This window comes from Lepisma saccharinum, chromosome 26, assembly GCF_977018435.1.
Source record: "Lepisma saccharinum chromosome 26, izLepSacc3.1, whole genome shotgun sequence".
Classification (NCBI taxonomy): domain Eukaryota; kingdom Metazoa; phylum Arthropoda; class Insecta; order Zygentoma; family Lepismatidae; genus Lepisma; species Lepisma saccharinum.
In genome coordinates this window covers 42,908,797-42,925,359 of record NC_139254.1, presented here as the reverse complement: position 1 = coordinate 42,925,359, position 16,563 = coordinate 42,908,797, and the positions used below count along the sequence as shown (strand labels likewise).

Sequence of the window (16,563 nt, the reverse complement as noted above, 5' to 3'; positions counted from 1 at the left end):
TTGAAATCTTCATATTAGTCTATTTTGTAATTTGTGGACTACAAATAACATGAAAATACATAAAATGTATCACTTTCACTTTTAATATCAAGTAAGCAAATTGAAAAATGTACTAGGGGAAGTATAATTTTATAAAAGGAACTTTATTATAAACTTCATGGAGATTTATGCACAACGAAAATTTGTGTTCCGGCACTCAAAAAGGTTATTTGTGCATACATCTCCATGAAGTTTAGAATAAAATTGCTGTTTGTTCATGACTTCCCCTAGTACATTTTTCAATTTGCTTACGTGATATTAAAATTAATACGTTTTAGGTATTTTCATGTTATTTGTACTCCAAAAATTACAAAATAGACTAATATGAAGACTTCAACATCAACCACTCAGCTTATAGTTATGATTTTAACATGGAAGTTAACAAATTTAGCAAATTTCGCACACATTACACTACAAAATATGAATTTCCATAGGGACCCATTACCATCCCATTATGAAATTTTGCACACAAATAGTCAATTGATGTCTTCAAAACATACAATTCTTCCAAAAAATTTAGAAATGGTGTTCTTGATATTTTCAAAAAAAAAAAAATAATAATAAAGTTTTTTAAAAATTACAAAATTCAAATACCACAGTCAAGTTGCATTTCAAATTAAAGTTCATTACAAGCAAAGGAGAATGACACTAATTTGAGCTCTCTAGGTCAAAAAGTTTTTGATGTACAGCTGTTTCAACATTTCCAAATGTCTTCAAATTTTGTGATTTTTGCTTTTTTGAAAGTCAATAACTCAAAAACTAAGAGTCGAAAAATTCTGAAATTTGGCAGTTTTCAACTTTATTGGTACCACCACTGCACCAAAAAATATCTATTTCTGAAATGTCAAGGTTCAGACCCCGCTTGATTTGATATGGGATGATCCTTTAACAATATTTTGGTTGATGGAAAACAACGTTTGGTGCGAAAAAAATATGTTGCACCAGAAGCCGTATGGTGGTGTTGTTCAGCATTCGCAACTTTACATATCTTTAAATGATCTGTCGATCACTCTTTCCCAACTAACAATAAATAATCCATGAGCATAAGAATAAATACCGACAACTCCCTCTGACGTATAAAAACTAACGAACTAAAGAAACGATCACTTCCTTCTCCTTCCCTCGAGAGAAGTAGGTTACTCCGTCACTAGCCTGAAGACACCTATGTCCGTTAAAACAGAAAAAACAAATAGAATGGAGAGAAGTAAAACTTACAATTGTGATGATTCTCTATGAGGCGACCGACTTCAGTCGTTTCTATTCACAATGAATGAAAAAAAAAAATGGTTTTCTGATCACGTTCTCTGACGTCGAAATATACCTGCTCGAATGCCAGGAACTTGAAGTCTGGCCCACGTGCACGCACCTTTCCGAATGGTCAATGATCATTTTGTCTGCGAGGGTCCCTAGAGAGGGATTAGTCCACAAAGACTGAAATTTGGCAAATTTGCCAAAGCTTCCTCGTAACGAAAAGTGTCCATTCCTTGAATAGGCAGAGGCCACTCGTTGGATGCTGTGGCCCATGTGGAAGAATGTCGAATGCGGTCTCAGGCCTTGAAGCAATGCACTTGGTCTTGCGATTGGATAATTTCACATAGGTTTTAGTAAGACATCAATTTTCAAGATTTTTAATTCTTTGAATTCGTCTTTCGAAGTAGCGACGGGTTTGACTCGAAATCATTGCTGGGACCCCCCTGAATGTACGGGGAGTTCCGGACGATACCCGGAGGGTCGGTGGAGAGTCGGAGGAGGGGGGTAGGACCCCCAGACCCCCCACTAGTTACGCCTATGCTCAGAACGCTCAATTTTTGTGTGAAGTGTTTTCACATGATGCATTTTTTACACCATATGTCTTCCAAGTTGATAAGCATTGATATACCTTTAGTGCATATATACGCTTGGAAAGATAAATATTTTTTTCTCAGGTCCACGTCCATGGGTACAATCGAGCGTCACTGCACAAGTACTTCGACCCAGCTATCTTGCCAAAGGCTTACGGAGGACAGCAGCCGACGTTTGGAGACAGCGAATGGGAAGAAGTCCTTTTCAGCAGGATAGATGCATTCAAAGGTGGGAGAAACACCAAAAGTTACTCTTGGTTCTGAAATATATCTCGTTGATTTAGATAATGCTAATCCCAAATGCTTGCACAGTACTGAAGGGAACATTGCAAACGATGTCACAATTCCATATCTGATATCCTTTCACTTATACCTAACTTCTTCCTGAAATAAAAAAAGTAAACTTCTTGAAATAATCCAATATGTTTAAGATAAATTTATATATTATAAAGTTTATTATTATAAATTTAATAATTGTGTAAGAATATTACATTCAAATTATAGTTTACTAATTTCTAAGGAAAATCCGAAAATTATAAGAACGAATGAAAGTGCCACGTGGACCAATCCATATGTGGTACTCGATTTTTTTTTTGGTAAATTATTTTTTTAACATACCCCTTTGGTTCATAAACTGGTGAAGCAATAATTCCATGATCTCTGGTTTAAAAAAAATGGTGATTGCAGAACTTTATGTAACCATGAATATGTCTTAAAATATAAAAGGCATAGAACAAGAATGATTCCCATCAGCACCTTTTGAACTAGAATTCAAGCTTTCATGTTACTTTATATACATATTTTCGTCGCTAAACGATATATTTCATATACATATAGTATCTGTTAAATAATCAGATTTTAGAAAATCGTTATAGGAACAAGAGTTAAATTTCAGGGCTTAATTTCTTCATAATGAGCATGCAGAGTGTTCCAGAATGGTGCTTATAGTCTTTGACGTTAATAATGGGAACACTAATAACAGCAAGTATGATCGTTTGCGTGTCACATAACTTATCGTTATAGATGTACAGTGGGATCCATGAGTATTACCCTAAAAATTGTCCATGACTATTTTCATTAATTTTTCTCTTACATCCTGTGTGTTTTTAAGCTATGTATTTTTATGTATGCTGGTTCAGAAGTTGTCTACAGCTTGTTTTGAGGGTTCTTTTAATTATTGAAGCTCTTATTGGATCAAATAAGGTGCACGAACATGGTGATGAACAATTTGCACGGTAATACTCATGGATCCCACTGTACATTGGTAGCAATACTTTGCCTGCAATGCTCTAGAACAGATTGACAAATCAACAAACAGCAGATATGGTTTCCACAGGAAGGGGAGCACAGGTAGTGTCAATCGCATGTTTCACGTCATCCAGTGACCATGGCTTTGTGAGGTACACATCGTTCTTCAGTTTCCCAGAAATAGACAATCTAACAGAGTTCAGTTGGGAGATCTGGGTGGTTATTTGACACTTCTAACATTGCTCAAAAGAAAAATTGATCACCTCTGCCAGTTTGGGTTCACTAATGCCTACCGCCTGGTTGGCTGTGGTGATGGAACTAAAAATAACAGAATGCCTACATACGCTTACACACACGCTCAATGTAGTTATTCCAGCTTCAAATACAAAAAGTTCAGTGAAGTTATCATTAATAGTTTCTCTGTTATTAACATTCAAAGAGTGCAAACAATATTTTGGGGCACTCTGTATAACCTGTAGTATTTTTGTGCCAAATATGAAATTTAAGAAATGTCCGTTTCTGTTTGCAGAGATCCTTACATTTTGAGGCTTTATTTTTCAGAATGTTTTATTGGATACCAATATTCCTGGTGGGCAAATTGCTAACAATGTATTTATTTTAATTGAATTAGTTTGTGAATAGATGTATTTTCAAAATTCAAATCTTACATTTGATACTTGAAAATACATCTATGTGGTAACATAACATTTACCTATTTGTATTCTTTTTTTTCTTTGCAGCGACGGTAGCTTCAGGGTTTATCACTAAGAAGGATGCTGATTAGGAAAATCCTAAGAGACAGTTAACGATTAAGTGGAAGATCTGCTTCTTGATTCAAATTTTCGGCGTTTCCTACATCATGTAGCACTCAAAACTAAATATTCATGTGACGTAACATTTCGATAACAGTTTATAGCAATTGCACTCTTCGTCGTAGAACATGCGAAATGTGATGTCAGAAGTTAGGAAACGTGAGGTGGGTGTTATACATTTATGGTGAATGTGGCTCATTTAAGTTACCATTTCTGACCTGAGATAAGTTGTCTTTCTTCGTGGTGAAAATAAGATGTTGTCTCCAGTCCATAGCCCATAATGTCTACACTAAAGACTTTGTAACTCCGTCATGAATTGTTGTTCTCCCATGAACGAATCTTTCAGCGGCAATTGTAATTTTCTTTCTGTAATCAATAATAACGAGTCATGTAAATCTAAGCTTATTGACACGTAAATTACAGAAACCTCTGAACTGAGAAGTTTACGTAAGTTCGTAGTTCGCTGCACTTTTTGACACAAGTTGTAGTGCATGTATATCCGGTGTCAGGTTGGTGCAAGAAAATGACGTTCAACCAAGTAGACGAATAGCTGTGTTCAAGTTAAAAAAATCCGACAAATGCCTGTCTGCTACTTTAAACGATCATCTGATTAGTTAACGTGAACTTACACCACCACGGGCGTCCACAGGATGTTTTCCAGGGAGGGTCAAGCAAGGTGTTTCTTTCCAGGGGGGCAAAGGAGGCATATTTTCCCCCAAAATAGTGATGCCCCCTCAGAAAATACTATTTCAGTCTGAAATTATCATGTTCCTTCAACCTATTTATAATAATTAACATAAATTAATGTACTATTGCTAAAATGAAATTATGTGTGAAATACATAATTTTCAGGTGTCTCCCCCCTTCCGTCCATGAGTACAGTACAATTAATAACAGTAGATTTTGTCTACTGCAAGAAACATTAGAAATTCTCAGCAATGGGAACAACTTTATTTGTAAAATAAATGCACTCTTTTCTGTATTTTAAAACATACATCGCAACAATGAGCGCCTTTCAGAACGTGTCCAGCATTTCTCTTCTCAGGATGTTTTCCAGAATCCACGGGTGGACCCTGCGGCGTCCATCAAAACTTGCACCAGGTCAAACCATGACGTCATCATTTTGCATCCGCCTGTAGAGCTGGGTGCAGAATGGCGTCGTCTGGCTTGAAACTTGTCTGCAAAATTTTGTGCGTACCACGATCCCCAAACTACGGCCTTCAAACGTATCTAACAATTAAATGTAGAAATATATTTTGTGTTAAACCAAAGATTATAAAACAAAATCCAGTCTCCGTCTTTGCAAAGTGAATCTGTTGAGAACGTTCACCGACCAGACACTAACCGCATTCTTTTGTTTTCAAATCCCCGTTCCCCCAACTTTCCAACCCCAGAAGTAACCTAGGGCAGTAAGATTTCCTGTTAATGTAGTACAGTAAATACCGAGGCCAGCTGACCGTGGAATTCCAAGAGTACAGCTTCATTCTACCCACCTTCCTTCCATGCACTGCGACCACTTCACCCATTCCATAAACAGGGATGCTGTAACCAAGCATCCAAGTGTCAACTTGCAATGTATCGATGCCCAAATTTCAGTTTAACTATGAGACTTTGTCCTCGGACAAGTAACGGGATATAAAGAGAAAAAGCATATAATGTGTCGCACTCGTACTCGATCGTGTATCTCTAATTTAAAATGAAAAATTTTATCAAAAATGGGGTGGGGCTTGAGCCGGGTGAGCCCGCCTATGCCACTGATATGTATTGTAAATACAGTTAAGTACATCACCAGATATTACAACGCTCCAGAACGTGGTGCAAACAGTGGAGACACTAAATGCACCACTTGACACCAAATCAACGAAGTAGACGAGTGGGTGTTGCACTGGGTAATCAACTAGACACTTGAGTGTAAAGAGTCAAAAAATTCAGCAAACTAGATGGGACTAATGACGGCAGAAGAAATGAATTATCGATGATAGAAGAAATTTCAAGGTCTTGAAGGTAAAACATGGTTAAGTGACAATTTGGTCATTGCTGATTTTCTTGAGCAGAAAGGTCATTAGAAGCTGTACTGCAGATAATTTGATTTGGATGTGCTTACCAATTTCAGAAACATTCAATGAGTCCAATGCAAATTGCATGACATGGCAATTACACTTGAAAATTGCAGGATGGCTCCCTCTACTTTATAACTCAATAAGAATCAAAATGTCACTTAGCATGTTTTACCCCGAGCCCTTCATTTCACAAATATCACTTGTGACTCTGTATATGAAAGAAGTGATATTGTAACCATCGTGTGATAAATCACCTTTTTCTTAACTGTTCTGTTCTCGTCTCCATAAAGGGTAGGAATGTAACCACATAATGTAATCGTGTAATTTAGATGTTCCTAAGATTCAATAACTCTACGATGCTGTGAAAAGGAAAGTTTACATATTTGGTAGTACTTTGAGTAACTATTTCAATATTTTATTTTAAGGAATTACGATACATTTAGAATATTATATTAATCGAGGTGAGAGAGAGTATTTCTTGAGTTGAAAGTTTTGCAGATGTTACTGTTTGCAGGTGATAACTACAAGTAAAGCATTATAATGCACTTGCTTTTTCAAATAATTTATGTTCTTTCGTCCATATTTGTGCTGATTGCTTTTGAAATGTGTTTGTGTACATGACTTTGTGATTATGAAGTATAATCATTTATTTTTGTAATTTTTGAAAAAAAAATAAAGTTTATGTTGAACATTCCAAAGATTTTATTTTTCACGAGGGAATTGCATTTGATTCCCTTTCTGTTTAACATTATATCAGTCCGCACGTGAGGTGTAAGGGGTGACCATTTCAACCTCGCTTCCACGTGGTACACTCTAGACTGCATTTTGCTGACTAACGAGACTCTGGCGTCTCTATCCATGGCAAGTATAATCCTCTGTTCATATGTCTTTGGGATTGACCCTTCGTCTATGGTTTACGTAAGAAAGGATTTCAAATGGCATGATTTTTTACATCCAGTTCTTCCTATCCTGAACAGAGAATCTTTTGGAGAATGGAGAAACCTCAAGGATGCCATAAGTAAGAACTTTAAAAAAATATTTTTAACATAACCACTTCCAAAAATAGTAGGAAAAAACTTGGCAAACACTCTCTGCGCTCTCTATAATCAACTGAAAATGGGGCCGATTCAACAATTCATAGTAATCAAATATACTGTGGATCATTTACCTATTTAGGCCTATTAGCAGCCATATAACAAGCTGAAATGTTCATAAAGTGATCATGTGCTATTGGTCATTATTTCCATGGGAACATATGAAACACAACGGCAGCTTCCTCGATAAGAAAACGATCTGTATTTGTGAAAAGTAGTTCCCTTGGTTAAACTGATCTCCGAATCAGTCACTTGTCCAAATTGTGTCGCAAAGCTTTCCATTGTAAGCACAATAAAATCTAAAGTAGCACATAATTTCATTTCCATGAACACGCAGAACTCGAAATGCATCAAATCAAGGTTGATGCATTTTGGTGCATCAATTGACACAATTAAACGTGTAATTATGTTTTGTTTCAAATTACCGTGTCTGATATTCTCAAATGTACTTTTAGTGCATCACACTGAACAGCACCTGATGAAAGTACCATTTTTTGTGAATTTCTCATGTGCACCATTACGTCACGATCTGTGAAATAATTAGAAACTTCGATATAATGAACCTTCAAATCCCAGTTATTCAGCCATCATTTTCCAGACAGGAATTTGACAATCAGGAATGCAGTGTCAAACGTTACCTAAGCTCCTCCTGGCCACCAACGGCGTAAACATGTAAACAGGTGAAACCAGGAAGAGGATACAGGTAACTAACCGACTCTGCATTTTGCTTATTAAAATCGATCATAATAAATAACTGGGATTTGGAGGTTTATTATATCGATGATTCTAATTATTTCATAGATCGTTACGATTAGCAGCTTATGCACTTTAATGTGTTACTGGAGTTACTGTGTTGCCTTTTAGAAAAGTCATAATAGGTATTCACTAGAATATTATAGAACATTGTAAAAGAATAAGTTTGTTTTTCTTATCTTTGGAGATCTTCAAGATGTTGAAATATAACTTTGGAGAAGTGAAAAGTAACGTAAACTTGAATGACAAATCTTTAGGAGGTTTGAATTTCATTAACTATTCGCTTTGTGTAAAGTACTCCTCCTTCCTATACAAAAAGTAACCCAGATACACAAGGCTTAGTATGCCAGTGGATGGATTATACGAAATTCAGAAATACGAGCATGGAAGATAGCGATCAATTGGATAATTATTAGTTATTATTATTTTTACTATTAGTGGTAGTTGTTAACTATAGGCAAGTAAGGATGCCTAATAAGCCTCTTGAAAGAGACTGGGTATTAAGGTTACAATGAACCCTTCCTACTTGTCAATGAATGGGTACTCGTTGAATAATAGGTCTTGCACCAAAGACCTTTCTTCCTGAATTTCTGTAGACAATCTTCATTTGGAAGGGTTAAATTAAGACTTCAAATTATTATCATTGATAAATTTCTGATAACTTGTGCTTTTCTCACATTTTAGGGGTTAATTGTCGTATACAAATGTGCAAGTCGTGAAGCAGTGAACCCAGATGAGCCTGAATTTTTAAAAATAAATTTTGGCAAATGTATATTGAAATATGATATTTTGCGTCCAAAGAACATTTTTTTTTGGCAAAATATGTTGTGATGTATCAATTATACTCTGAGCCATGAACGTCCTATACATGGGACGCTAGGCCATAAAACAGTTCTTGAACTCTATTGAAATGTTTCACTACAGTTAAACACTTCAAAGTATTTCAGGCTCCAAGAATTTCCTGCAGTATAGTATTCTACTGTAACTTTTTAATACTGCTAATGCAATGAAAGCGATGTCACTTTCATGACCTTCCTTCTTGCAAGTGATATCACTTCATGGATCACACTTATTTATTTTACTTCGCTATCCTACCACTTTTGACTAACTACGAAAATGAAGATGAAAGAAGATAATATGAAATTCATGAATGGACAATCGAAAACACAGAGGAACAGCACACAACAAATATCCCACTGTGGATCTGTGAATCCATACGCCAGCCTCGTTAGTGCGCGAAATGAAGACCAGGGTGTTCCAAATCTTAAGTATTTTGTTCGAATCGCTTCCAGTAAATTATATAATAATATATAACACCCATTCGTTTATGAAGTCTTTGGTTCCTTTCGGTTAGCAACTGACTCGCAGGCATATTGATAGTCATTATCTATTCTTCAACTATGACATTACATCTCAGTCGTTACTTAGAGGACACAATCAATATTGACATCAAATGAAATGCATGAGAGATCCTCCTGTTTATACTTTATCACTTCCAGAAACTCATAAGTTGATAAACATTCGAAATAGGCTACGTTGTCCAATATTACCTAAAATGTCACATTACATACCAGTGGCCTATATGTTGTAGGAAACTTATACAACACAGGTCTTGGGAGAAAAACACAAGGAGTTATCGTCTACAGTTAGATGTCACACACTTCTTCATACGTTGTTCTATTAAATGGACCTTATAATGTAAACAATAAAATATACAATCACAAGCTTATTACTTTGAATGAATGGTTCCTTTGTTCGTTACGAATCAGTTACGTGGGACTTGTATAATCATAAAACAGGCCTTCTTGCGAATATTTGAGACACCAGACATCGTACAGATATAATTTTATGCACATACACAAGAACATATACAAAATTTATCAGTGCCCTATAAATTGAACGCTGGGATCATCTGGATGAAAATCACAGACTAAAAATAAATATCAATCAAGTGAAATTTTCACCTCTCTAATTTTGCTCTCTTTAATTTCTCACGTAAAATGCACTATTTCTAAGTGTCTAAATTTTTTCAAATTTTACTGAACTTTCTGGATTTTCGAGGAATTTTTGGTACATTATTGTACAGAATTTTGTGCGAATTTTGAAACATCCCCCGTGTTGTAATCATTTCCGATTTTGATCGCTTTCTTCCGTTTTCGCCTCTAGTGACATGTTACTTTGAGTTTTCAGTTTTCGTCTTAAGTCCACTTTATGCACAGATAAGCTATTCAGGACTGGACTTAGAGTTTAAAGTGAGATCCAGACTACTGTGTACCTACACTGGGTATCAAACTTGGGACCCCTTGATTGCAAGGAAACTACATTAACACTACGCCATTGGAGAGGCATACATGGTCTCTGAAACTCCTCATGTCTTACATTGCAAGGTGTCTACTTTTTTCCTCCGTTGAGCTTACATTTATTATAATTTATTTATTTTTATTTGTGATTACCGCCTTTGGCCGTTTTTTTCCATATCTATGTACTAGCTTAGATTAAATGTTAGTTGCATATAATTGGTACTTGGTAACGATTGTTGGCTTAATCAGTGTCTTTGTTGTACATGTTACAGCTGCTATGGAGACACCACAGAAATACAAGACAAAGACAAGTGGAGAATAGACAATAGGCAACACAATGAAGGTTAGTGAAGTGTTTGTAGCAAGTAGCAAGCAAAATTAGATTTTGACTTTATATCCATGGCAAAGCTAAGGTTTGTCTTCGTTTAATCATTTCTGTTTCTAAATTGAACCTTAAACTCAGCTATTGAAGACTGATTTCAGGGAGGGATTATTGCATGACAAGTTTGAAGGATTTGCAATGGATTGAATACTAAGCAATTGATATTTCTTGTATACCCAAGCTGGTCTTCGAGTAAAAGTTTCATGGATCTATTAATTGGAGACGTTGAATTGAGATTGGCGATCTTTATATTGCAGAACAAATGCAATACAACGTTTTAATGATAACATTACATAAATATATCTAGGATCTTGAAATACATTTTGAACTCATTGCCGATGTTATGCTATTTCATCTAATAGAACAGAGCAAACAGAATCACAGTAGTCAATAGCAAGAAGAACATGGACTTTAAAAAACTATCAAATTTACATTAGCTGGTAGGTAGTTTCTGAAATGGAAGCAAGTACTTTCCTACACATAACTTGGTTAGGTAAATAGTGATGAATGTGTATTACACATTGAGTTTGTACTATTTTGTTTTGTATATCTATACAGAACACTTTTACTATAGAAGGGATACAGATTTGAATCAGTGTAAACATTACACTGCATTCTATTAAAGCTCTTGCTCAATCCATCCGTTAGGTTATCATTTAGCTATGTTACGAACAGAAATTGCAACATCATTAAAAAAGGACGTAATTGATTTTGTCTAGAAATGTTTATTCGAGAACTTCCGAAAGTTACTTTCCTTCATTTCACTAATTTGTTAAAAATGTAATATGTATTTGAGTTGAGTTTTTGTTTCAATCCAACTTGATAGACATATAGACTGAACCAAGAGTTTAATGCAAGATCCAAAACCACTATGTGTATTCACCCGCTATCGTACCCGAGGCCCCTTCTTTACTAGGCTGCGATGTTACCACTACGCCATCGGGGAGGCTTTGAATATGTGTTCTAACAGATAATTAATTCACGAATGGGTAAAATGGCAGAGACAAAGCATAATAAAATACGATGGCCAATATTTGGTAAATGTTGTTGATATACTGAAATATAAGGATAGTAAAATTGCTATCCTTTCATATTAACTGTAATATTGCATTGTGAAATATTATCCTTATTTTGAATTTGACTGAAAATTTAAAAAAAAGGATATGTTTAAAATAATCCTTCTTTTCGTTACTAATAACGTAATAGTAAGTTTCATATTAGAGTGTTTGGTTGCTAATATTAATAATAATATTAATGTTTAGTAGATTGTTCAACAGTTTCCAAATTATTGTACAAATATCTTGATCAAGAATTTATACATTTACGGAAATAACGAAATACGTATTAAGATAAATATTTATAAAAGTGGAAATCATGTCAACTATGACATGCAAGGACTGACTGAATTGCTACTTTAACGTGTTGTATTGATTGATTGATTTAGTTTATTTTGCTTCGCGTTTTGTGCCTCTTGGCTAATTTTCGAAGATGGGGATGAGTGATGAAATGATGAAATTGATGAATGGACATTCACAAACAACCAAGCCCGAGCTGGATTCGAACCCGGGACCCTTACGTGCATCTTTGCCAGTTATTATTCGGAAACATATCATATTTATTAATATCAAAGTTTCCTTCTACACTTTCATCTACAAGTGTACATTTTATAATTTGGTAGATATTGTAAATTTTAAGTGGAACAATCCAAGCCCTATCATTTGTGTAACGACTGTTATAATATACAGCTTTCTTTCACGCTATTTGTTTTAGCCTTTATTCTGGTAGAAATATTAGCAACTATATTTTCTCCTTTTATACAATTTGTGATATTTAATATCGAGTGACGTAAATTATTGACTTGCGCATTCTGATAATTCGTCCATTCATTTTTGTAGAGGCCCAATTAGACAACTTAGAGAAGAGCCTGGCATGATCTCCTATGAATCTCCTCGGGTAAGTAGAAAATTTATTTCATTCTTTCCTTCCTTCAACGTCATTCTTATTATCAACATTCACATTAAGGTAGTTCTATTATGTAACATCACTACTCTCTTCTTGGAAGGTTATTATATTCCTATTTTGATAATTTCTTCTCGTAGATTTTGATTCTATTTTGCTCGGATGAATAACATCTTCCTATTTCCCCTTATTCCTTCTTGGAAGACCTGCTTTACCTTCTCCTTCTCCTGGGTGAATCACTACCTAGGTATTCTCCTATCAATAACACTTCTCTGTCTTCTGTCTTCGTAGAATCTAACTGGAGTATACATTTCCTATTAATATCCTTTGACTCGAGGACTAGTCTCCTCCTATTTTTCTTCATTTCCTTTTGCAGAACACTTTTCTTACTCCATTTACCCTTTCTCATTTATCTTCCAGTCCGCCTACTAACCCATAGAATGGTTAGTTTCTTCCCACCCCGCTACTGTCAACTAGCAGGAGCAGCTTGTTCCTATCTTCCACTTTATTCAGAAATACTAACCTAATACTATCTTTGTTTCTTCTCTTAGAGAACTGACATATATTTTTCCTCTTTTCTTTGTGAAGTCATTTCCACTATCACTTTCTTTCTAGATAGACTACATGCTCCTTCCTATCTCCTTTTCTACCTTGAGGACGTACATCTCTCTATATTATTGTCTTGTCTTTACAAGACAAGTCATCTTTCTAGTTCTCACGCCTTTTATTTAGAAGAAACATTAGCACCTCCTTCTGTAAATTTTTGGACTGCAAATATACTTCAATCTTTTACAGTTAAATCATATGTACCATTGTCTATTTTATCCAGAGGTCTGCATAGTCGGGATTTTTCCTACCCGCTGCTTCTTGCCTAGCGAGAACAGATATACCTGCACTCCGGGCCACGGCAAGGAGTCGATTTAACCGGGTTCCTTGTCTTCAAGGCGCTCTGCGCTTACAAGATAACTGGGCATTCAACAAGACCCAGGCGCCTGCAAAACCTGCTGGAAGGAAACCCCTCCGGCAGCGTGTTGCTCCAGGCGTTTCTTCACCACGTGGACAGCTGCAGCCAGTGTTGACTACTTACGTAGCTCCTAAATCATACGAAGTCCTAGGAGGAGCTCTCTCCTCCAAGGAGAATTTATATACTTAGGGCCGGTTGCACCATCGCCACTCAAACTACTAGTTAAGAAAGTCCCGGATAACGACAGGCGGGAGGTTTAGGCGGCGGTGGGTTGCACCAAGCATTTTCATTCTCCCCCTTGTAAGGTGGAACTTTCTCCTGAAGTATTGCCTTTATAATTAACAAATTAAATATCTCATTATTGGGAGCGTAACAACAGAGAAAGGTTGATGGAAGAAACTTCCTTGTTCGACATGCCTTTTGGTGGCCTTCTCCTTCCAGGTTTCACTATATTTTCCTCATTCTATTCTATACATTTTGTTCTGCATATCTTATTTTTTTTCCCTTCGAGTTCTTGCTTGCTACCAGACTCCTTTCTTCTTCTTGAGAAGGAAAGGAGATAACAGAAGACAAGTCATACAAGGTAAAAATAGAAAACACTTCCTCCTTATTAAAAGAGAGGAAACTGTGAGAAAACGAGCCCTTCTAGGAAATTTAACAGAAGAACAGAAGTTCTTCGAAGGAGGAAGATCAGTGGAAGGGTCATGCGTTGAGAAGTAAAGGAGATATAAAAAAATAAATATTCTAATTGAATAGGAGTAATATAGATAGATATCGTTGTTTTCGTAAATCTTCCAAGTAAACAGGAGAGAGAGATGGCGAAATGAGAAAACGGATGCAGTACTGCTCCAAACAGAACACGAAAAGTGTTGAGTAAGGGAATTCACCAGGAAGATAATATTAAAACAGTTCTCTAAAAGATGCAATAAGTAATACGAAAGGCTCGTAGAAATAGAAACGCATGGCTACAGAAAACAGATAGATTAGGTGAAGTAAGGTCATCGAAGAATATGTGAGGACATAAAGGAAGTAAGTTTAAGAAGAATTGGATATTAGAGAACAGGAGTCCTTCGACAGGAATCAAGGAAAACAGTAAATACATATCCTTAATGAAGAAGAGAGAAAACAAACGGTTACAAGCAGATGTGGGAAAATACATTAATGAGGAGAAAACTGATAGCAGAAGTTCTTGAGAGGAACAAAGATGATGGAAGAATACAAGTCATCCAATAACACAGAAAGGGAGTGTGGTTGTTCATGTATTCCAAATATAGAGGGTGAAAGTACTTGAAGATAAATGAAAACGCGGTGGAAATAGAATAATAAAGTTCCCTCAAGGAAAGTGGGAAGGGAATGGATGTAGATTTTTTTGAGAAAAAAAGGTTATTATGTTCTTTCAAAAAGAACAAATAACATAAGAGACAACACTTCCTGCGTGATCAAGGGAAAGAATAGTTGTCAGAGAAAAAGAGAGAAGAATAGGAACATATTAACCTTCCAATGGGAAGCTAGTTAGGCAAGATGAAAAGGTCCTTTAAAGTAAGAAAGGGAGTTACGAGAATGCATGTGCAACTAAAAAGAGAGAGATAATAAGACGAAAACAAATATTCTACGTAGTATAATAGTAGGAGGAAACTGAAGCAAGGTTCCAAATAGAAATAACGGATATAGAAGAAGTGCACCCTGATGAAGGAAGGTTGAAAGAAGGAAAGCCATTCTTTACTTACATGAGCTAGTTTCCTTTTGCATCCTCTTGCAGATTATGGACATCTGTTGTGCCTGGATTAGATGACTCGCTAATCTTGTTCATTTTCTGTCTCTCCTGAAGTAAGTATGCTTTGCGTGCTGCACAAACGTAATGCTAGGCTTGTTTTCCATTTCTTCTATCAAGGCCAATAGATCTTCTACAGCAAGATATAAAACACAAAATAAAATGTAGAAAACATTGTTTGAGCCATATGATTCTTAACAATTTACGAGGGTTACAGCAAAAGCCATGGCAACCATTTTCCCACGATTATGCGGATCAGGCAAGAAAGTTTTAAATTATACAATTGGAAGGTCACGATATATGCTAACGTATAAGATATGAATTTTGAACAACATAGAGATCTGTATTAGGTTAGAGATAAAGACATGGAAGAGAAGCAACTGCCGAAATGCAAAGTTTAGGTCGACCTGTCACTGCGCGTATTTTGTATTTTTCTCTATCCTGATACAGATCTCTATATTGTTGAAAATTCATACATTAAACGTTAGCATATATCGTGACCTTCCAATTGTATATTTTAAAATTTCTTGCCTGACACGCATTAGCGTGAAAAAAAAATGCTGTAAGACTCGTAATATTTTTGATTTCAACTTCTCAGAACTTGCATTACAGATGAATAAAGTTGATTATCCTTGTATCAGATAATCGATCCTTCTGTAGACTATATTTCTATTCCTTATATCTGAAGCAGAACAGGCTAATTAATACAATCATTCATTTTATCTCAAGATCTCTGAACTGCTATACCTTGTTTTGGTGAGGGAATTGCTGTGAAATTTGGTAGTTGAATTATAAAATTTCACCATGAGACGAATTGATTGATTGAGTTTGTGTTTCAAGTCCACTTTATGCTCAATAAGGCTAATTGGGACTGGACCAACTGTTAAAGGTGGGATCCGAACCACTATTTGCCTCCATTGGGTATGGAACCTGGGGCCTCTTGATTAGAAGATGATTACGCTACCACTGCGCCATAGGGGAGGCCCTATGTGTGTGTGTGTGTTCTCGTTTGTCTAATTATTACAGCGGTGAACAATAATACGTCCTTAAGCACATAGACTCTTCTCACGTAGAGGAAAGACATATACTCTATAAGCACGGAAAGCAAAAGTTAGAAACATGAATTGTGTCTGTATTTTGATTGATTGAAAGTAAAATTGTGGATGCGTCAGCGATTAAGCTATTTACACCCGTTGCACCCAGTACGGGGTGCAGTCTCTTACCGTAGCTAAAGCCATTATGTGTCTCCGAGGACTACAATCTCCTTAGTTAGTTAAAAGCTGAAGCTGTAAATGGACACTCAGCACATATGTACAAAACGCAGAGCGCCACAGAGGATT

At 36.0% G+C, this 16,563-nt stretch overlaps 1 protein-coding gene across 1 annotated transcript in view; it reads left to right on the top strand.

Moving 5' to 3' along the window:
* The window catches only part of LOC145979443 (clavesin-1-like), a 36,679-nt gene extending 30,067 nt beyond the window's left edge, over positions 1-6,612 (top strand). Inside the window, exons 7-8 of the mRNA XM_083112345.1 lie at positions 1,965-2,109; positions 3,869-6,612. Of these exons, the coding sequence (XP_082968471.1) occupies positions 1,965-2,109; positions 3,869-3,912 (189 nt within the window). The 3' untranslated portion in view covers positions 3,913-6,612. The remainder of the gene's footprint in view (positions 1-1,964; positions 2,110-3,868) is intronic.
* Positions 6,613-16,563: the final 9,951 nt, after the last annotated feature.